Source organism: Pithys albifrons, chromosome 27 (genome assembly GCF_047495875.1).
Source record: "Pithys albifrons albifrons isolate INPA30051 chromosome 27, PitAlb_v1, whole genome shotgun sequence".
In the NCBI taxonomy this organism is placed as follows: Eukaryota; Metazoa; Chordata; class Aves; order Passeriformes; family Thamnophilidae; genus Pithys; species Pithys albifrons.
This window is the reverse complement of record NC_092484.1, coordinates 4,045,327-4,067,728: the sequence shown is the minus strand read 5'-3', so window position 1 is coordinate 4,067,728 and position 22,402 is coordinate 4,045,327. Positions and strand designations below refer to the sequence as shown.

General features: G+C 41.4%; 1 protein-coding gene across 2 annotated transcripts in view; it reads left to right on the top strand.

Moving 5' to 3' along the window:
- The window catches only part of RANBP3 (RAN binding protein 3), a 62,523-nt gene extending 40,590 nt beyond the window's left edge, over positions 1-21,933 (top strand). For both annotated transcript variants that reach the window (XM_071577896.1, XM_071577897.1), the window contains 10 exons: positions 915-1,018; positions 6,629-6,748; positions 7,321-7,424; positions 9,712-9,790; positions 10,673-10,775; positions 11,637-11,761; positions 13,263-13,383; positions 15,274-15,416; positions 16,198-16,378; positions 17,295-21,933. In XM_071577896.1, coding sequence (XP_071433997.1) covers positions 915-1,018; positions 6,629-6,748; positions 7,321-7,424; positions 9,712-9,790; positions 10,673-10,775; positions 11,637-11,761; positions 13,263-13,383; positions 15,274-15,416; positions 16,198-16,378; positions 17,295-17,338 — 1,124 coding nt within the window. In that variant the 3' untranslated portion in view covers positions 17,339-21,933. The remainder of the gene's footprint in view (positions 1-914; positions 1,019-6,628; positions 6,749-7,320; positions 7,425-9,711; positions 9,791-10,672; positions 10,776-11,636; positions 11,762-13,262; positions 13,384-15,273; positions 15,417-16,197; positions 16,379-17,294) is intronic.
- Positions 21,934-22,402: the final 469 nt, after the last annotated feature.

Here is a 22,402-nt window from a genome sequence, read left to right as displayed (position 1 = left end):
AGCAATAACATACTTCAACCTTCAGGTCTTTGTAAGAGGCATTGCCAGGCCTCTGACTTTGGTGTAGTCCATGCTTGGGTTTTGGAATAAAAAGACTCCTGAGGGTGTGGACTGGCAATCTCAAATGACAGCACTGACAGTGTTATAATAAGCTATCACTGATAACTGATCAGCAATAAAGTGCCTAAATTGCTGAGAGGTGCCTCTGGGCTTGGGGATCATTTTGGAGTTGGGACTTGAAGATAAAATTTTAATTCTGAATATAGAATTTTAATTCTTAAGTTTGATAATTCATGTGATGCTTATTGTATTGTTATGGAATTTGATATAGCTGATAGAAATAAACATGATTAAAGACTGGAAGTTAAAGAAAAAACCCTGAAGTGTCCATGTCTCCTAAATTTCATGTTTCCCCAGCATGGTGACTTTTGTTGTGTGGAAGTTGACTATAACTTCAGTTAATGCTGAGTCTGGCATAGAGCCATGCATTTCTTGATGTGCCTGCTGGCACAGATTGAACTCTACAGACAAGTTAATACTGGAGTACAGATTTTCAGTGGGAGTTCAGTATATCAGCAGGTAGATCAGTCCAAAGAGGAACCCTCTTCAGTACAGTATTAGACTGGAGCAGGATGGTTGCTTGAAGTTGTATGTGTTGAAGCCCTTGCAGCATTTGTATGATTAAAGGACTTGTTTTGCTGACTTGTTTTTCTGCATTTGGAATTTTGATTGTGCAGAGAATTGCTGAATGGTGGACCTTATGCATTTTGCAAAATATCGTAGGAACTCTCTAGTTTGCATTGCAATGTTTCGTGGATTTGAATCAGAAACCTGCATGCAATTTGCATTAGAAAACTTCAAGAGCAGTCTAAATATCTAGAGAATTTATGTAATTTTCTCTTTCCTTATTGCAGTTCTCAGCAGTGGCACTAATGGTGTAAATATCCTGCCAGATTCTGCAGCCACATCAGAATCACCAAGTGATGCAACACTGAAAAGTTCTGACTCTGAAGAGAAGGTGAGTTGGAGAAGGAGACTCAAGGTGACAGACTTGAATATTCTTTGAACAGTGTCAAAACCCAGTGTCAGCAAATGAATTTCCTGTGAGAAGTGAAGAGTGCAGGTAGTGAGTTTGAAAAACTTCAGCTACAGCAAAAGACATTAAGTGCATCAAAAATTGTTTGTTTGTCATCTTGAAAGAAAGTAATGAAATACTCCCTTCCAGTTCTGTGCAATGTGTCCAGTCCTTTTCTTCCCTGCAGGTTTTGACCTAACCATTGGCATCTGAAGGTCCTACCTGATAACATAGGGAGGGTGTTTGGGGATTTTGAGCATGGGTAGAGGTTTTTTAATAGCTTCATTAGGCATTTGGTTGCTTTTTGATGCCACATTGAGTGTACAGATAGAATTGTTTAGTGCAAGAGTATGGAACAACTTACTTGAAATCCAGTCTCAATCCTGGATATCCAAGCAGAAACACTTGCAGTGTGAATGGCTTTTTAAGGTTCAGTGTAAGACTACTTCTGTAACTGAGTAACAGTAAGTAAATTCCATGTATGGACCAGTATGAAAACTCTGTGGGACATGCTCACTACTCCTGTGTACATCATGAGGGAGAGCCTGTGTATGCTGTGAACATCCAAAAGTCCTCTTAACATTTTTAATCAGCTGTCCTGGCAGAAAGTTTCCTGGTAGAAGAAAGCTCTTAAATCTGGATGCTAAACATTTCTGAAGGCTCAGTATGAAATGGTAAAAAGCTTCATAACTGAATTGCAGTTTTACCAAGGAGTGTGGTGTGATATTATTCATTGTCGTGACATTTGTAGGCTTTATCTGCTTGAAGTTTTCTAGCACAGCTAGAAGTAATTTGAGTTCATGCAGTAGTTGTGTTAAATGCTGGAGTCTCTGCAGAATATTAGATTGTTTGATAAGAGTGAGAGATTACTTATGCAGTTTTTTCACATTGGTAATTTTATGTGTGGATCTGTGGCACAGATTTGATGTACCCCAGAGAGAAGGCTTCCTTATGAGGGCAAATATGTGGTATTTTTCAATATTACATGAGCATGGTCTGCCTTAGTTAGAGCAGATATGAGTCATGGTCTTATTTTACTGGCAGAAAAGATTTTTCTCTAGTGTCTCTGCCTTGTGCTTATACAAGGTAGAGTGGAAATAGTCTGGTGGTTGTCCTACTTTGAGCAACTCTGTGACAACCTGTACCTGTGTGTGGTCTCTGTCTTGAACATCCCTGGGAAACTACAGGAGCCTTAAGCAGCAAAGACCTTAGGTGGGTACAAGCTGCAGCCTTTGATCCAAGCTCCCTCAACTGGTAGGAGAGTCTGGTGGCTGAAATTCATCAGATGTGCAGAGAAGCTTGATAGACAGCTGGTCAAGCCCACCATGCAGGCCTCAGCCCTGTTGTTAGCCAGGGGCATGCCAGTCTGTATCCAGAAGTAGGAGAACCTGTTAAGGAGATTCTAGGCTAATGACTTTTCCTTTTGTTTACCCCACCTGGCATTCTGTGGTGGAGGGCTGCTCCCAGTGGTCAACACTGGCCCATTTCTGACTGCCAGCAGAAAAAGCATGTCTTTGAAATGCCAGAATTAGAATCTGAAGGCAAGTGGTATGGCTGGGTTATGCAAAGGTTGCATCCCTTAAAAGATAAAATGTGATTTGGGAAACTCTAGGGCCTAGTCTAGTCTAGAGTTGTCTTCCTACTGCCTTCTTTGCCTAATGTTATATGTGCAGGAAGTGCCATGGCTGGCAGCTGGAAGCAGCAACACCTGGCTTGAGAAACTAACAGGAGGAGATCTATGTGTAGTGAGAGTTGTGTAACCTCACTGGAATCATGGATGTTCACTTAGCACAGCTGGAGTACTGCCTTGGATACCTATGGGCTTAGGAAGTATAGCAGGAGAGACAGGGATGGGTTTCACTATGCTCTTAGAAGCTGCTTGAATGCAGAGACTTTGGTTTGGGCAAGGCACTGAGTTGGTCAAGGCTTTATAGGTTAAGATCACAGGCAAAGCCAACAAGAGGGAGATTAAAGTAACTTTAACTAGAATTGGACTAACCAAGTGGAGAAAGTAACTAAAGCCCTTGGAGAACTAGAAGCTTCACAATTACAGACCTTGGTTCTAAAGGAGAATTTAAAAGTACTTTGATACCTGGAAATGGAAACATGTCCTGGGAGAAATACTCCTGGCCATTTTAGGATTAAGTTAATGATAGTCTTTGCACATGCTGGGCAGGTTGACCAGGGAGGGACTCAGCTGAACCTGGTATTCACAGCAAAGAATTGATTAGAAATACAAAGGTTGAGAGTAGCTGTGATTGCAGCAGCTATGAGATGAAGTTTGAGATCCTGAGGGAATTGGGGAAGATAAGTAGCAGAACAAAGGTCCAAACTTGAGTAGAAAAGACTTCAGCTTGTTTGAGTTGGTTGGTAGAATACTGAAGGGCTGATGAGAGCTTGTTATCTTCATAGACAACTACCTCAGAGAATGAATAGTTTATCCCAGAGTGCATGAGATTGCACAAGTGTGGCAGGAGGGCAGCACAGATGAGCTTCTTAAATCCAGAAATGGAGTGCTCTCATAACTTGTGAAAGCAGTCAAGGTACCTGAGAAGTGTAAAAAAGGATGGCCTGGATGTGCAGGAGAACTGGGCAAGCCAAAGCTTAGCTGAAGTTGGAAATGACCAGGGATGAAAGGACTGCAAGCAAGGCTTCTACTGGTATTGACAGCAAAGGCAAGATGAAGGAAAATTGTAGGCCTGCTGCAAAATGTTGGAGGGAGTCAATGCCTTTGTCTGTCTACCAAACAATCTGCTATCAGGTCTACCCTTTTTATAGGGGAAGTTTAGGTGACTGAATTATTAAAGTAAATTTGCTTAAGAACCATTTTAGACAGTTCGACACATAGAGATCTGTGGGACCAGACAGGATCTATCCATGAGTGCTCAGGGAGAGTTGTGCTTTAACCCTGACTGGCAGCTAAGGGGCATGAAGCTGCTTGCCTGCTCCCTCCACCCAGAGGGATGGGGAGAAGATTCAGAAAAAAAAGTAGAACTAGTGGATTGAGATAAGAACAGTTTAATAATTGAAACAGTAAAGTATGATAATCATATTTATAATGAAAAGGGGAGAGAGATAGAAATAAAGCCCAAGTAAAACAAGTTATGCCCAGTACAGTTACTCCCTACCCTCTGACCTGTGCCCAGCCCATCCCTCATCAGCAATTGGTCCCTCCTGGTCAGCTCTCCCAGTTTATACACTGGGCAGGACATTCTGTGGCATAGAATATCCCTCTGACCAGTTCAGGTCACCTGTCCCAGCTGTGCTCTGCCCCCAGCTTCTTGTGCAGCTCCTCACTGGCAGAGCATGAAACTCTGAAAAGTCCTTGACTTGGGGGTGAGCACAACTGAGCAACATCCAGAACATCAGTATGTTAACATTATTCTCATTCTGAATCCAAAATACAGGGTTGTACCAGCCACTGGGAAGAAAATGAACTCAAAACAGGGTTGTTAGTGTGAGACCATGCCTGTCCTCAGAATATTGTGGTGCCTCTTATCATGGAAGAAGAAAATATGACACACACTGTCAAGAAGGGCAAGAAGTGGTTCCAAGAAAGTAGAGATTGCCCAGCCCTTTCCTCTGTCTTTGGTGAAGTAGTCCTAGGATATGAAGCACCTTAAAGGGATTGTGATCATCCAGTATGGATAAAGCTGAGACCTGATGGGTTTTTACCCTCTTAGGTGATTGGCTGTGTAGAGAGAAGTACTTGTTGATTTTGACTTTAGGCAATACCTTTTGATGGTCTGAAGTGTCATCATCATAGGCAAATTGGAGAGGGGTATATTGGTTGGGTGGAATTTGGGTGGGAAACTGGCTGAAGCAGAGAGCTTTGAGGGCAGCAAGCAGTGGTTGAAAGTCTGACAGGTGTCAGTCACCAGGGCACTCCTTAGGACTGTTCAGCATTTACATGAACAACCTGGCAAGGTGAAGTGAATCCTGTGAGGTTTGTGGGTGCCAGGACATTGGGGTAAGGGGAAATAGTATATTGGAAGACAGGAGCTGTTCAGCAGCATGTCAGCACACTGCAAAAATCAACCAAAAGAAACAAGCTGATTGTCAACAAATGCTAAATTCTGTACCTGGGATGAGAGAACCTGTGTGTCACAAGGACTGAAGAGAGACTGGCTAGAAAGCAGCTGTGCAGAGAAGTCTTGGAGGTCCTGGTATTGCATGAAGAATGTTGACACAAATTCTTTGGTACAGCATTTTAGCAGGTCTGTAGCTGATAGTATTACTTGTAAGTGACATTTTATTTTGGAGGAAGGGAAATAAAAAAGAAAACTTCACATTGGCCAGCCATGAAGACTAGTAAGGGGTTCCCTGCATAGGCATCTTGCCCCTGAGTGTCCTCTTGAGTGGAGCACATGGTGCCCACTGATACTCTTCCCATTGCAAGTATATAGTTTTCATCAGAATATGCTCAGACCTCCTACTCTTTTGGGTTTTCTGCATATGATGCTGTTCATGCTGATGGACAAGTACTTGCTGAGGGGCAGCTGCTGTGTGTGGGTCACTTGTGAGGCTTTGTGTGTGCATAATGGTGGGTATTCCCATGGATATCAAAACCTACAGGTTAGCAAATTGGGAGAAAAGGGGGAGGAGGTGATTTCCACAGTGGTTATAATGGCTTTCCACCACCACTCCAAGGGTTTGCAGGTGCAGGAACCTGAATACAATGAAATGAGAAGTATAGTGTGGGAATAATCAGGGAAAGTGTTGCCTCAGCTGCTGCAGTGAGAGGTAACAGAGCTGGTTGTGGAAAGCAGGTGGCAGAGGTGTGGAATAGAAACGAGGTCCTTAGCAGAACAAGAAGTTCAGGAACCTTCAGATGCTGTGTGCAGCAGCCACAAACAATAGGTTGAACAAGAACAAGCAGTGTGCACCCTTTTATTGATTAAGATGACTTACTGGGCTGCTTTACTAAGACTGTAGCCATTAAGTTAAGAAAAGTAGTAATTCCCTTTTCTTGCCACTGGTAGGGTGGCATCAGGAGTACCAGGCTTGTGTAGTTTGGGACTTACCAGTACATGAAAGGCACTTAAAAATCACCAAGGGGACTAGTGGCTGGAGCACAGGATGTGAAGTGAGTGAAAAAACTGAGCATGTTCTGCTTGGACTAGGGCAGGGGAACTGGATTGTTCCACTCAGCTGTCAAGTGGTGGGTTGTGGCAAGATAAAATGAAATTTGGAAGTGTCTACCAAACAAATGAGAAGCTACAGGTGTGGTGAAGGGGGATTCCAGATGGGTATCAGTACAGAACCATCATATTTAATGTGGTTGAACATGGAACAAGGCTAGCAAAATGTAAAGCTGCCATCTGTGGATTTTTTGAAACTTGACTGTAGGAGATCTCAAGGAGCCTAGTGTGAGTTTGAAGTTGATGCTGCTTTGAACACCATTTGGACCAAATAATTGCTAGAAATTTCTTTGCCTCGTAGCTCTGGAGATGTTACAGACTGACTGTAAATGAGTGTGTGACTCACCTTACCATAATGTGGTTTTATTTAAAGAAGCTCAGTTGCCTAGTCTACATTTTTCTGTTTCTTCAGGTGGGAGACTGTCTGAAAAAGAAGTCCAACAGTACTTCAGATGATGACAGCTCTGAGAAGGCTGAACTAAATGCACAGCAAGCTTTTGTATTTGGACAAAACTTGAGAGACAGAGTTAAGGTAAACACGTGTTTCTTCTCTTGACTAAGAGTTTATGAAGTACTTTGTCTACCAAATGGCAAGGTTAAAACCTCCATGTATGTAAAATAAAAAGTTGTGAACATAGTTGATTTGCCTGTTTAATAAACTAGTCTTAGAGACATTTTATTAAATGAATTCTGTTAAGTAGCATAAAAAGCTTTTTCATAAGTAAATGCATCTACTACAGTCATAAATAATATCTAAAGCTCAGTGCAATGTAGTGTTTTCTCTTGAGTCAGAATTAAGCTGAAATGCAGTCCTAAGATGCTCCCATGCAACCAAGAGTTCACAGAAAAGGTGAGAAAAGAAAAATAGGGCAGCCTGGGCTCAAACTTGTGCATGGAGTAACTGAGTTGGATTGTTAGTACCTCCTGTTAAAGGCAGCTTTGCACAGGTTTCCTAGCATAAAAAAGAAAGTGTGATATTGGGGCATAAGCTTATATTGTTTTATTGTAGAAAGCATTTCTGGATGGAACTTGGTCTTTAGATAGAATGAGTTGAAAAAATTGTTGTCAGTAATTAAAACTGTCAATGTATATTTCTTTTTCTAGCTAGGAGATGAAAGCAATGAAACTGCTGATGTGCAGGATGCTGGCCTTCCTACATCAGATACTCCTTCTGCAACTAACTATTTTCTGCAGTACATCAGTTCCAGGTGAGACTACAGGAAAACCTGTAGGAAAACTCCCCTGGCTCCTGAGTAAAAATTCTTTGTGATTCTGCTCTTTATTGGATGCAGGGTTTTGACTCAGTCAGTGGGAACCCAGATCTTCAGATCTGGGGCAATTCTCAGTCATCTGGTCAAGAGAGATGCTTTTGATACCATTTCCATGATCACATCCTCTCCAAAACCTCTTCAGAAAACTGCCAGGCATCAGATGAAAGAAGTCATCTCATGCTTAGAAAGAAACAATAATGGAATAAATTGGAGCTACCACTAGAATCTTACAGAGATCTGTAGTGTATTTGTGTTGGTGTCGTATGTGATGTTGATAAATGGAAGAATAGTTTAAAACAGTTATTTTTTCATCATAGTAAGCTTTTCAGAGCAGTGTAGAGGGCTTGTATGAATAAGCAGGAACCTAACTGGAAATTCTTTGAGAGAATTTCTGATCAGGCAAGAGGATCAGAAGAAATGTGATAGAGGCATAGGTAAAGTGAGGCAGCCAGGAGAAAACTGCTAATTCTGTCTGTGGTGATGAGCTCTTAGCTGACAGCCTTCACTTGAGGCTAAGGCAGTGATACAGCTCTGTGGAAATGCTGGCTTGGTAGTGGTCAAAAATAGCAAGTAATATACAGAAAGAGTAGAAAACAGAAAGATATCTTACCACACAGAGCTATGAATTCAGGTAGTAACTGGAAAAGCATGAAGGGAGGTCCTTCCAAGAGTGACGGAGTAGAGCAACATCTCTGCTCCTGGAGCAAGCTGAAATTCAGATTGCCTGAGGCCATGAAATAATTGTGGGAAGAGCACCAATACATGTTTGCTTTGTCCTTTTATTCTGTATTTTTAAGACCTGTTGTTCACCATGAAGGGGGCAGTAGGCAGTTTTGCAATCAATGAACTTTTGATGCTGAACTTCTCAGATGATGCACTGCAGAGGTAGGGAACACCTTTACTTCTGGATGCCAGGCCAGTGACTTTCCAAGAGACACAGATCTGTTTAATCAGATTTGGCAGACAATAACTACTAATGTGTGAGCTTCAAATACTAAAATATTTTTTCATTTTTTTCAACTCCTGTGACATCTACTGTCATATTTCATCTGAGTCTTCACTTTGGGAGGATTTATTCATGGTTGGGCAATTGCCAGAAACCTTGGTTTGGACTTATCCTAGAAAAATGTAATAGTGTCTGTAAGGGAAGTTGGCCCTGGTTTTCAGCTGAGAAGGCAAAACATTATGGTAATCAATTGATAAAAGGAAACTCCTCCCTTTGTGTAACACTGTCAGTCCTTTGAAAACTGTAAATGTACTGGATCACATGGCAGATAGTGGTAGGTCACATTGAGTTCCCTGTAAAAATTTGGAGCTCAGAACTGTGGTATTTAATTCCCATAGTAGGTAAAGCTGTCTTCCCCTGAGGATCTACTCTGTTCTATGACTCCTTATTCAGAAGTAGGAACTCTATATGTACAATTTAAAGGTTTGTTTGGTTTCACTTGAATCATGTAGTGACATACATGCCCCCTTTTTCCAAACTGTGTGAAATGCACATGGGCTTGATTTGAGTGGTCTGTATATTCACTTTGTGAGCATGTTGGTGTCTTAGAAAGGGATGCCTGATGGGAAGGCAGATGAACAGTGGCTTCTTAAGTCTTGGAGTCTGTAAAAGAGTAAAACTGTTGTCTTTCCTAAATGGGATTTAAAATCCGTTAATAAAAGTGACAATGGCAAGAGGATGCTTATTCTTGTAAGGAGGAAGTAAAGGCTGAGATTTGTTTGTGAAACTTCTTGAAGTGACTGTCCTGCAGCCAGTCTAATAAAAGGCATTACTTATCCTTGCTACCTTTGCTTCAGTTACTGTATTGGAAGTGCATTTGTTTCAGTTCTTTCCCTCTCTGAAAAAAATGACCTAAGAAGGGGTAGTAGTTCAAATTTGTGCATATAGAATACTGTTTTTAAAAAAGTATTTTATATGATTAAACAGTAAACACTCACTTAGCATTCAGCATTGTTTCATATGTAATTAGTTTCTAAAGGGAAAGATCTTAGCAGTGACAAAATCATTTGTCATCATTCTGAAAGAATTCTTGTTCTGTAAAACCAGTATGTGCTCTCATGTTACTGAGTTGAATTAGTTGTTACCTATGTTTGTGTCAACCACTGCTTTATTTTTTAAAGCCAGTGACAATCACTCACTTTGTGAGAAATTTTATTAGTAGAAGATAGATAACTTTCTACCTTATAAAACCTGTTTTATTTGTTGATTTTTTTTCAGTGTAGAGAACTCTGCAAACAGTGCAGATGCATCTAGCAACAAGTTTGTTTTTGGACAGAACATGAGTGAGCGAGTCCTAGTGAGTATCCACTGTGTATGGTGTGTTGTAATTTTGTGAGTAGTTTGGTATAGACTCTCTTAGGGATTTTGAGAGCCTTTAATTATACTTGTCACTTGATTTCAGTGGTTTCCCTTGTAGGTAACTTACTTGGAGTGCAGTGTGGGGAGTTCAATTTGAGCTATTGTCTGCTTAGTGCTCTCCAAGGACTTCCCTGCCAAGCTGTCTATGGAAGGAGATTCAGTGCCCTCTCTTGTGCATGTGGCTCTTGTGTCCAAGCACTTCATGGCACAGCTTGTTGCTTTAAATGGCTGTTTGAGTATAAGTATTGAGGGTGTTTTGTTTGTCCTTGAAATTGAGAGCCAGTCAGTTATGAGACTCATCCCAGGATTTCAAGTTTAGCAGTAAGACCACTGCCTCAGGACTGAGAAATTATTCAGGAAATGCTGTTTATTATGTACCAGCCTAAGGAATAATTTCTAGTCCCTCTCTGTTTCCTGTTGTTGTTTTTATTTCTATCCTGGAACTTAATGGAAACATTCAGTGCTCAGCATTCATACCTGTCTATCCAATGAGAGCAGGGAATTCAATCAGCTATGCCTGAGCTGAACTGTAACTGAAACAGGCTTGCTTTGTAAACATTGCTTCAGAATAAGGATTGAAATTTGATTTCAGTTCAAGGGAAAATAGTTTGAACTAGTTTTCAGATCATGTTCCTTTCAGTTCCTTGGGGGTGGTATAGGATGGCTTTTACTGTGAAATCATGTTGTCTGCAAGATTCTTCTTTTACCACATGGTTCATAAACACTGGGACTTCCCTCAGTAATTGATCACTAGTCCTGTTTGGCAATATTTAGTGTATGTTTTCTCTCTTTTGTTTATCTCCTCCTCTTTTTGTGATAGAGTCCACCAAAATCAAATGAAGGTAGTACAGAGAGTAATAAGGAGAATGCTACTACAGAGTCTGTGTCTGAATCATCTTCTCAGGAGGCCACACCAGAGAAAGGTGAAAAAATATTACTTTAGGAATGGTAGTTAATCCTTGTTAAAATTACTGTATTTTTCAATATGCTGTTACTTTTCAAAAATAGAGCATTTTTATGTTGCCTTTACTGTCTCCTGTAACCAAAGATACAGGCTGGTTGTGGGAGGTGTTGGGTTATAGATTCTCTAATATTAAGCACGTACTGTCTTTTTCATGGTCATTCTGTGGTATTGGGAGTATCTTCAGCAGAATGAAAGTAGAGGGAATTAACAGAACTGGTACTTGGACCTACAGAGTAGAAGAATTGTGGTAAACTTTTTTAACAAATCAGTTGTATTTCCAGTGACTGAAAGTCTGAGTCCAATGTGTATTGCATTGACGGGGCACACCATACATTGCCTGAACTCAAAACTGTGTGCTGGGTTCTAGACTTACGTGGCTTCAAATTGGCAAGATTTAATGGAAATTCTGGGAACTGTGGGTTTCCTTCAGCATGCTGCTTGCAAGCTCAAATACAGGTGGACAATGAGTTGTGCTGTCCCTGCACAGGCACAGATGTGTGGCTGGCAGCAGTACCAGCAGTGCTGGAGCACATACAGATACACAGGTGTCCATGCAAAGGTTTTGAAATATTTTGTGTAGGGACAAAACTTTTTGATAACTTAGCTCTTCTGTCCCTTGTGTCCTGTGCTTGTAAAACAAGTATTAAGAGACAAGCTTTAACTTCTGCTTAAAATTTCAATCCTTTTTCACATCTTCTGTTAAGGTCCGTCTTCTGTACTTTTCAAAATTTCTCAAAGTTCTGGTGTACTTGTGTGAGACCTTTATAAATCTTATAAAATTATATGCTAATCATTCTCAGACTCTCAAAATCTTGTTCAGCTAATAATATTTCAGAGTCACTGGCAGAGTCTGCAGCAGCCTATACTAAAGCAACAGCAAGGAAGTGTTTATTAGCGAAGGTAGAAGTGATTACTGGGGAGGAAGCTGAAAGTAACGTGTTACAGGTAAGAAACAGAGTGTGAAGGAGCTTTGAGTTCTCTGTATCTTTAATGTACTTTCTTGTGTTAAAATGCAAACTTTAGATATTTATTATCAGATCCTTACTTATTATCTTGTAATCCATTGTTTCTTAATTTTCTCTTTCTGAATAAACTTTAGTGTGTCAGCCATCCACATGAATCCTAAGCATGCTTTCCTGAATCAGTAACATGAAAGTTTGTCTTGCACCACACCACTATTTGAAGAAATTTTAAATGAATTAAATATTTTTAAATTTTTTAAATCATAGAATCAGTTGGGTTGGAAGAGACCTCTGAGATCATCAAGTCCAACCCTTGATCCAACCCCACTGTGATCACCAGATCATGGCATTAAGTGTCACGTCCAGTCTCACCTTAAAAACCTCCAGGTTTGGAGAATCCACCCCCACCATGGGCAGCCCATTCCAATGTCTGATTACTCTCTCTGGAAAGAACTTCTTCCTGATATCCAACCTAAACCTCCCCTGGCAGAGCTTAAGCCCATGCCCTCTTGTCCTACTGTTGGTTGCCTGAAAGAAGAGACCAATCCCCACCTGGCTACAACATCCTTTCAGGTAGTTGTAGAGAGTGCTGAGGTCACCTCTTGCCAAACTTCTGTTCTTTTTTCCTGTGAAATGGAATGCACTAGAATTCCAAATTGGACTTGGATGGGCAGAACTATGTGAATGTTGCAGAAATAGAGTATACAGAGCTAGGTGTTCTGGGGTGGAGAAAATGAGAAATGAAAGGAATGAATATCTTCTTCACCCAGTTCATGCACATCTGTGGGGAACTTGAGGGCTGACAGTTTGAAACCTCAGCAGTAACAGTGAAGATGGGCTAGAGAGGGGAATATAGAGTAGCCCTGTTTGTCAGGGAGAAAAATGGAGCTTGTATGTAAGAAGGAGCAATCCTACCATTTAAAAAACTACATCTTTTGGATTTTCTAAAAACCCTGCAGGGAGGTAGTAGAAGTACCTCATTTTTTCATGACTGTGTGGGTCAGGTTTTATGAATTGATCATAAGCTAACAAGTTTGTTCATCCTTTTTTCTTTAGTACAGGAAAAATTTTGCTTTGCTTTGCTTTCATTGTGCTGGGTCTTTCCAGCAACAAGTACCAATTTCAGTAGTGCAATTGCACTAAGGCTTTTAAAAGAATTGACTAATTTAAGGTAGTCTCTTACCACATTAAGTTCCCTCTGTGAAAGTTTATCCCTTATCTGAAAATTGTTCGTGTTATTTTAATCTTGAACCCAGGTATTCTTTAAAATTATATAGCTTCTGATAATAAAACCTTCTGAAACCAGACTGTATATTTTGAGGAATTCTGTGCAGAAGAGAGGATGACTGCTTTGGTTTCCACAGCTATAAACAATTAAAAATTGCAATATGAAATCTGAATATTTTTTAACCAGTTGTAGGTGGCTAAGAAATATATTATTACTTCAATCAACCACTGTGCTATAGAGACATTTTCTGTTACAGATTCAATGCAAGCTGTTTGTATTTGATAAAAGCTCTCAGTCTTGGGTGGAAAGAGGTCGAGGACTCCTGAGACTCAATGATATGGCCTCAACAGATGATGGAACATTACAGTCTCGACTGGGTAAGAGGAACCACAGGGGAAATGAGATACTGGATGACAGTCATGCTATTTTCATAGCATGCTTCCATCACACACAGCAACATCCATTTTAGGTCATGTCGTAGCTACAGCAACTCAAAAGCTTCAGTTAAATGAACATTGCCTCCAAAAAGACTATCTTTCCATATCCTTCTATTGTGGCAAATGTTCCAGTTAGTTTTTGCCCTATAAAAGCAAGATGCATTTAGTAACTAGAATGATTTGACTAGAAGTTTATGGTAACATCATTCAAATTTGGGCCCTTTGTGATGAGTTGCCTGTGGTGGTGGAAGTCTCTTTGAATAGTGCATAATTGCTCAGGCTGACTTGAATATGCTTTAACCTGAGATTTTATCATCTCAGATACAACCACTGAACTCTGATGTATTAATGTGCTGGTTTAAAGGTAAACTGGCAGGAGAAACAAACCCAGCACGAAAGAGATTGTAAGTCAGAGTTACAATTTAATTAAAATATTACAATAAATGCAATGACACAAAGAGAAATTGGGTTTAACCCACAAACCCAGCAGTGCCACCCACCCCCTGGGGCACAAACACAGGGGGGTTTGGTGGCCCCTGTGCTGAGCCCCACGTGGTTCCCCCGAGTCCAAAGGTTAAAGGAGGTGAAAAACCTCTTGGTGCAGATGATGGCACAGTCTGGGCGAGTGTGATGATTGCAGTCCTGTCCAGGTTCTGGTCCTCCTCTGGATCCGCTGTATATCCTCAGGTTTGGGTGGGAGCCCCCAGTGCCTCCCCCAGGGCAGGGAGTTCCACACTGGGGGATCTGACTCTGGGAGTCAGGGGGGATTTTGGAATCGTTGCTGGCCCCTGAGCAGAGCTGAGCCCTCAGGTGGGTGTGGAGGTGCCAAGGAGTCCCTGCAGGGCAGTTCTCCCAGCTCCTCTGCCAGGCTTCTTTCCCAGCCAGCTCCCAGCCTGAGGGCTCAGCTGTGCCCTGGGCAGCTGCTGCCAGTGGGCCATTGGGAACAGTTCCTGGGCAATGGCCCAGAGGGTTTAGAATGCCCAGCTTTGGTCACACCCACACTGGGATAAACTGGTCCTGGCTTGCTGAACTGGGACAATTAACATCTCAGACTCTGGACTAAGTATCTTCTATTTTGACTGATAATCATTAATAGCACCAGGCAGCCCCCAAGTCCCACACAACCACTTGCTCCCTCACCAGCAGGACTGGGGAGAGAATCAGAAGGGTAGAAATCCAAAAACTTGTGGGTTGATATAAAAGTTTAATAGGGAAAGCAAAAACTATGCATGCAAGCAGAGCAAAACATGAAATCATTCACTGCTTCCCATGGGCAGACAGGTGTTCAGCAAAGCAGGGCCCTGTCCCATGTAATGGTGACTTGGCAGGACAAGTGCCATCACTCCAAACATCCCCCTGCTTCCTCTTCTTTCCCCCACTTTATATATTGAGCATGTTGTCATATGATCTGGAATATCCATTTGGTTCAGTTCAGGTCACTGTCCTGACTGTGTCTCCTCCTAAACTCCCAAGCACCCCACCAGCCCCCTCCCCAGTGTGGCAGCAGGAAAAGCAGAAAAGGCCTTGGCTCTGTGCAAACTTTGTTCAGCAGTAACAAATACATCACTATGTTATCAACTCTTATATTGAGCACAAATCTGAAACACAGACCCACATCAGCCACTGGGAAAAAAGTTAACTCTATTCCAGCCAAAACCAGCATAAGTCTGCATTCTTTTAATTAACAAGTTTGACAAAAACCCAGAAGGGCTTTCCCTTGATATCTTTGTAAAGAGACTGAAACCTTTACACAATAAAAAGCTGCCTTGGTTGTTTTGAGCTTCCTGATGTGTCTTTTTCCACCTAAGTTGTCTTGTAACTTTGCTTTAGTGATGAGGACTCAGGGGAGTCTCAGGTTAATCTTAAATACCAAGCTCTGGGCTCAGATGCAGATTGATAAAGCCAGTGAGAAGAGCATCCGCATCACCGCCATGGATACAGAGGACCAAGGAGTTAAAGTCTTTCTTATATCAGTGAGTTCTGGTTTTTGTTTACATCTCAACCTTCCTACTGAAGTTGTTGTTTGCTAATTGAGGTAACATTCATGTTTTTTTGAGTAATAGTAGTTAGTATGAGGACTTGCCTGACGTGGTGAAGATAGAGTTTGTAGTATTTGAAGGGAGTTCCCTTTTAAATGTCCTTTAAATATTTAGTTTAATAGGCCTAATAATTGATGGTATTGAAGGCATAAAATGCCCATAACCCATGAGAGTAATAAATATACATTCTTGGTTGTCACAAAGGCTTCCTTCTGAAACAAAGTATAAGTTAAAAGGTCAACCTGCCTGACTCCATCCAGTTTGCTTTTTATATCATATGTTGAAATTTTATGTCAGTACATCATGAAACAAGTGACTTGATTATGATTGACTACTGTATGAAGTTGAATAATTGACAGACCTTAAAAAATCTGCAAGATTTTCATGGAAGATCTTAATACAGACTTTTGGGAGTTGTTAGAAAAGCTGCATGATTTCTGGTTGAACAAAATTATTTGAAGTCAGATACTACTGGATGTGTTAGTCAGGGCAAGCTGAAGCTGAGCAGAAGAATATCCTCTCACTACCAGAGTTCAGTATGTCTGACATCCTGCTGTGTGCACCACGGCCCGTTCCAGCTGATTGAAAAATCCTCTATGAGAAAAGTGAAAACAATATTGTGAAATGTGATATGACTGGTGTGTATTATATCTGCAGTGTTCTACTCTGTTCCAATTCCTTACACCTTCTTGTTTCTGAATATTAAAAAATGTAGGCAAGCTCTAAAGACACGGGGCAGTTGTTCGCTGCATTGCACCATCGGATCTTGGCCTTGCGGAGTAGAGTGGAACAAGAGCAAGAAGTCAAGAATGTAGCACCTGAGCCAGAGGTAACACAGTCAAATGAGGAAGACAGTGATGATGATGTCATTGCACCTTCAGGATCAGTTGGAAGTGGTAAGAAAGAAAGATATCAGTGTTTCTGTTTTCTGTGCATTTTTCTGTGTCAGTCTGTAAAGCAGACTGTGCTCTGTGTACATGATAGATGTGCTTCTGGCCTGGTAATTCTCACAGGTGTCTGTGGAGTAGAACTATTGCATGAATTGCCTTTTTAAATACACCTGCTTCTTGCTGCTTCTCCAAACTGGTGAAAGGCCCCTGTGCTGCATCTGACTTACCTGCCAGTTTAGCAGAAGTTTTCTGTGCTTTGTTTCATTTACAGGATTTCTAAGGGATGGTTGTGAGTTTCATTTTTGCCTTCACCATGGCCAAGGGTTGCACATAAAACTTGAGATGACTTGGGATCAGCAGGCAGGATCCAGACTGACCTTTTAAGCAGAGAGCTGTTTGGAAATCAGAAGTTTTACAAAAGGGCATGGAAAGAGTTTAATGATTTTTGTTGTACTTGAGGAGACCATACTTTAAGAAAAGCACTAGTCTTCAGTTCGAGGAAGGGTTCCTTTTCTACTCTTGACTTGGAAGTCATCTGTGCTTTGCTTTCCTGTGCCTTAGAACATCCAGCCTTTTGCCTGAGATCAATCCTCCATCCTGATTCACTGCAGGGGGAAAAAAGAGGAATGAATATGAACAAAAGCAGTGGGTGGATTGAAGAGGTTGGAAGCTGAGATTTTAGGCTCTGAGCTGCTACTGGGAAACCCAAACCAGATTAGTGAAGAACATAAAATTTTACAGGGGACAGACCTTAGTCTGGAGAAGGAAGATGTAAGGCAGGGGAGGGGGAATTCTACAGTTCTCATCTGTCATTGAACACCTGAATCTGAGACTTGTGTCAGCTGCTTGGGATGGGTCTCTTTTTGTAAGGCAAGAAACAAAAGATATTTCTTGTGACCAAGAACTGCTTTTATTGTTGCAGGTCCTAATGATGAAGGTGATGGGCAGAACGTTGGCAGCACATAGCAGATGTGAGCTGATCTGCTTGCAAGGCTGCTGTGAACACCGTCTTGCAGGTATCGCTGGATACCCCAGGCCAGTGGTTATTTCAGGCAGTGTTGAAGGCTCCAGGACTTAAGAACTGTGCATCCCTGTTCTGTTTGTTTGATTTTTTCGGTCTGGATCAGTAGATTCCACACAAAAAAAGCAGACTTGGAAACTACCTGAATGTGGTTTGGGATGTTGAAAGCTCATCATATTGATGAGCAAACAAACAAAACAAAACAAAAAACACAAAAAACCCAACCCCAAAACAAAACAGCAAAAACACCCCCCCAACCAAACCCAAACATTTCCCCTCTTCCTTGTAATTGAAATGGCACATTACAGCTTGTCACAGCTTTTCATTGGGACCTTTTGACTGTTTCTTCAGTAGTTCATGTCTTGCAGGCCTCTGAGATAGAACTTTTCAACACAGTTCCAACTCAAATTCTGCTTTTTTAACTCCTACCCCCCCTTATGCAGGAAAACCGTGTCCTCAGCAATTCCTATGCTCACCTCACTGGCTGCCCTTTTGGGTTCCTTCTCTTTTTGGACTGCAGATGGGGCAGGTTATGATTTTACCTTTTAATCCCAATGTAGGTTGTGGACGCCATTGTTCCCTGTCTAGTGGGTTTGTAAACAGAGAGAAATAAAACATTTTGGTTCACCAGAAAAGCTTTTTTAATATGGTAATAAGAAACTTTAAAGTGTGCAGGATAATTTGTGACCTCTTTTCTTTTCTTCCCATTTCATTATTATTATTTGGGGATTTAAATTGTGGTGATACTTTTTTATTTTAGTTTTTCAATAAGATGCTCTCGTGTGTTGAAAAAGTGAAACTGTTGTTTTGTACTGTTCTGTTACTATTTAAGGAAGAGCTAAGCCACTATAAATAATAGATGTTGCATACAATTTTTCTTAGAAAGTTATGTTTCTGTGGCTACAATAAAATGTAGGAGGTGGCATACAGGTTACACCTTCAGAAAAGTTGATGAGGAAATAGCTGTAACCCTTTGGAAGAATAAAGTAGGCTCATGTAATGAGCTCTACCAGCCAGTAAAGTAAATCTGTATAATAAAGCAGCTCTCATTTAATGGCTTGATTCAACAAGCCATTTGAGTCCTTGCCTGACTTAACTACATGTGAATAATCTTACTGAAGTCAATGCAACTTGTCATGCTTAAAGTTGAGAACATTTTTCAATATCTTGCTGAATTAGTGGCCTTAAATAGAAAATATAACTTCTAACCCTTCCTGTCCCTGTTCTGTTTCCTAAAGTCTTGCAGCGTGAAGAAAAAGGTAATACTGCCAGCCTTGAGTAGTTTGGGCTAAAGGTTATTGTATTCTGTTCCACCAAAATAAAAGCAAGAATGTGTTTTCCTGTGTGTAGTTCTGAAGTACTCCTACTGTAACCATAACTCAACTTTTTTTGGTGTTTTTTACTTGTTTGAGCCTTTTGTGTGAAAGTTGAGTTTTATTTCGTTATTAAAACATTCTGTATGTTCTTGTCCAGCAACGTTGGGATTTGGTAGTCACCAAGGACAATGACCAGGTCACTGTCACTATAAATTGCCCAAATTGTACTATTTCCTCTATAAATAGTTTTCTGATAAATAATTTCTCACTTGCATGCTTCTATAGGTTAAGGAGATCTAAAATGCATCACTTCTATGCTTCTTCCCCTTAATTTTCTTTTAATGTAGCATGGATTGAGAATGGAAACTCAGGTTATAGCACAAAATTAACTTTGAATATTCAAATAGGAAACCAGTCCTTATTGTCTCAATTTTAATGAAACACACTTTTCACTGTCAGTCAAAACCAAGTTTTTCCCTTTTATTTATTGTTAACTGTCATTGGAGACTGATGCTGTTGGGGCAGGGAGTGCTTTGCTTTTCCTGATAGCCAGTTGAAGGATCAGCTTGGATTACTTTTCTGGGAAGTGAAAAGTGCTAATAATAAGCTGTGCCCCTGCATCTGTCATTTCTCTGGATTGTCTGCTCATACCTTCTTGCATTTTGGTTTGGGTTTTTTTGGGTTTTTTTCTCCTTAGTGGGGTTTTAACAATGCACGGCCCTGTTGCTGCAACCCCTACTCATGCCATGCTCTAACAGGAGCACAGCACCTGTTAGTTCAGTGCCCACCACACAACTGTTTCTGCATCACAAGGTCTGGGGAACTTACCTTCCTTTGAGTAACTGATCTGCATTTTGCATCTGGGGTCTTTTTACGTTATTAAGATACTCAGATTTAAACTATTCTTTTCAAACACCCTGCACCATAAAGCTGCTTCTTGTCAGCAGGTTCATAAAGAAAATTAATAAGGTGTCTTGGTGAGCAGGGCCTACTTGTGGGGAAAACAGGTATTGTTTCCTGGTCCCAGACTCTTTGGGGTCTCTGCTGAGTCTCACTTTGAGGTGTTTTAGCTAAAATGCAATTGATGGTGCATGAAGATTCAGAAAGATGAAATAAGCATGCTTGCTTTGATGGGCTTTGGTGGTACACAATCACCTAGAGCATTCTAAAAAAATCAACTATTTACTGATGCAGATTTTGTTTTAGCTAGAAGCTTTCAGTAAATGTTTACAGTGAAGAGGGAAATGCTACTCTGCACCCCTGACAGAAATTGGCTGTGTGTTGAGTTCACTCCCTGTCCAGCAAAATGTAGTTAGGCCAGAGCAAAACCCTGACTTATCTCTCTCCTTTAAGCCTTTGTAAAACACTGACAGGCAAAAACAGATGCCTCTGTGTCTCAAAAGATCCCTGTAAGACTGTCATCAAAATGTACATGGAAACTACATTAAACCTGTGCCAGCAAGCAAGCAAACAAAACCCCCTGAGCCTTGCATTGTTTCCTGCCCTGGGCAGTGGCTGTCTGAGGGAGGGTGGTGCTGGCCATCTCAGCTGCCTTACAGCAACCTTCCCCTTGACCACACTCCTGCTCCATCTTTCCCCTTAGGTCTGTTGATAACTTACAGATAGTGTTGGCAATTCTTGTGTAGCCTGTTCTGGCTGCTGATCCACATGGGCATAGCCTTTCAGGTTTTCCAGGGGAAAAATTATACTGAGGAGTGTAATAAAGTTGAACATGTGATAATGAGTCAACAGCATCTCCTGGCAGCCAGGAGGGCCAACTGTGCCCTGGGGTGCATCAGGCACAGCATTGCCAGCCAGTCCAGGGAGGGGATTGTCCCTCTCTGCTCTGCACTGGGGCAGCCTCACTTAGACTGCTGGGTGTGGGTTTGGGCACCACAATGGAAGGAAGACATTAAGCTATTAGAGAGTGTCCTAAGGCAGGGCTATGAGGATGGTGAAGGGACTGGAGGAGAAGCCTGATGAGGAGTGACTGAGGTTACTTGGTTAGTTTAACCTGGAGGAGACTGAGAGGAGACCTCACTGGGGTCTTCAACATCCTCATGAGGGGAAACAGAAAGGCAGGTACTGATCTCGTTCATCACGTAAACAGTGACAGAACTTGAGGGAATGGCTGGAGCTCAGTCAGGGGAGGTTTAGGCTGAATATCAGGAAAAGGTTTTTCACCCAGAGGGTGGCTGGGCACTGAACAGGCTCCTTGGGGAAGTGGTCACAGCAACAATCCTGTCTTGAGTTCAAGAAGCATTTGGACAGCACTCTGTCCCATGCAGTGATTGTTGGGGTGTCCTGCACAGGACCAGGAGTTGGACTTGATCATCCCAATGGGTCCCTTCCAATTCAGCATATTCTGTGAAGCTGTGAAAATGTTGCTAGAGTGGTGGTGTCACTGAAGCCAGAAGTAAACCTCTTATCCATGAAATAAAAAATAAGATTACGCCCACGGGAAATACAAACATTAAGGTAAGAAAATATGTAATTACAGCATCTTTCTGTTGTTTACATCATGCACTGCTTCAGAGAAGACAGGGCAGAGAATAATGAGTCCTCAGCCATCCTCCCCTGGAACCAAGCTGGGAGGTGACCAGACTGTTAGAAGTCTGCAGGAATAAAAACCCCTCCAACTTCGGGAACAGGGAGATTCCAATCCCTTACAATCATTGAGGTATCAATTGATTTCATTGCTTGGGTATTCCTGCCATTAAGTGACTCTTCCTAACATGTCCCATTCTGCAGTTCAACTGGCCTCTTGCTTTCCCAGTGAGTGTAGAAAATGGTTTATTTCCTTTCTAGAAATGTTACATATTTGAAAATTTTACCATGTTTCCCCATAAACTTCTCTAGTTTAGGAATTCCAGTTATGATAATTGCCATAATTTGTCATACAAGATTTCATTAAACTGACTTTTCACTGTGTACTTTTTCTCCCCTTGTTATTTGGTCTTTCTGTGCACTGACTTGCTTATACTGAGCTCTGTCTAGTCCATTGTGTGGGTAACAGAGAAATTCAGACAGGATGTTATTTTAATTTTTCTGTTATTTTTTCACTCCTGTTAAATCAGCACAGAGCAACACAGATGCAAGAGAATTGCTAAACCAGACTGACAAAATCAATCTTGATTCTTCTCTGCTAGGTGATGGTACAGATCTCTTGTAAAGAAATGCTCACAGATAATTTCTGTAAATAAAAGTCTCATTCAAAGATAGTATTTAGAGCTCCCTTTTGAGTACCTTCTTTCGAGGACTCCTTTCCAGGACACTCCCTTTTGTAAAGATACAAAAGCTGAATTTGTCACTGAGAACACTGGTGATTCTGTTGCAGGGCTGGGCAGTGAATGCCTTACCTGAGGATATCTGTGGGGTATATTTTAAACGAGCCACTCATCGAATTTTGGCAGCTTTACTTCAGCATCTGATGAAACTCTGGTAAAGCCAAGTGGTGGTGATGTGTTCCCAAGACCAAGAGGTGTCTTTGAGCCTCTCTTGCAGGACTTCTGCTGCTGGTAACACATACCTGACCATCCATGTACTGACTGTACACGCAGGAAGAGCTGTTTCTGTTACCTGAAAAGCAGCTTGCTGTCTTGTCCATTTAGCAGACAAGGTAAATTCCTGTTTTGGAGAGTTCAGAGCACTTCAGCAGCAGACAGGGAATCTGTTGGGCAAGGCCGTATAAAA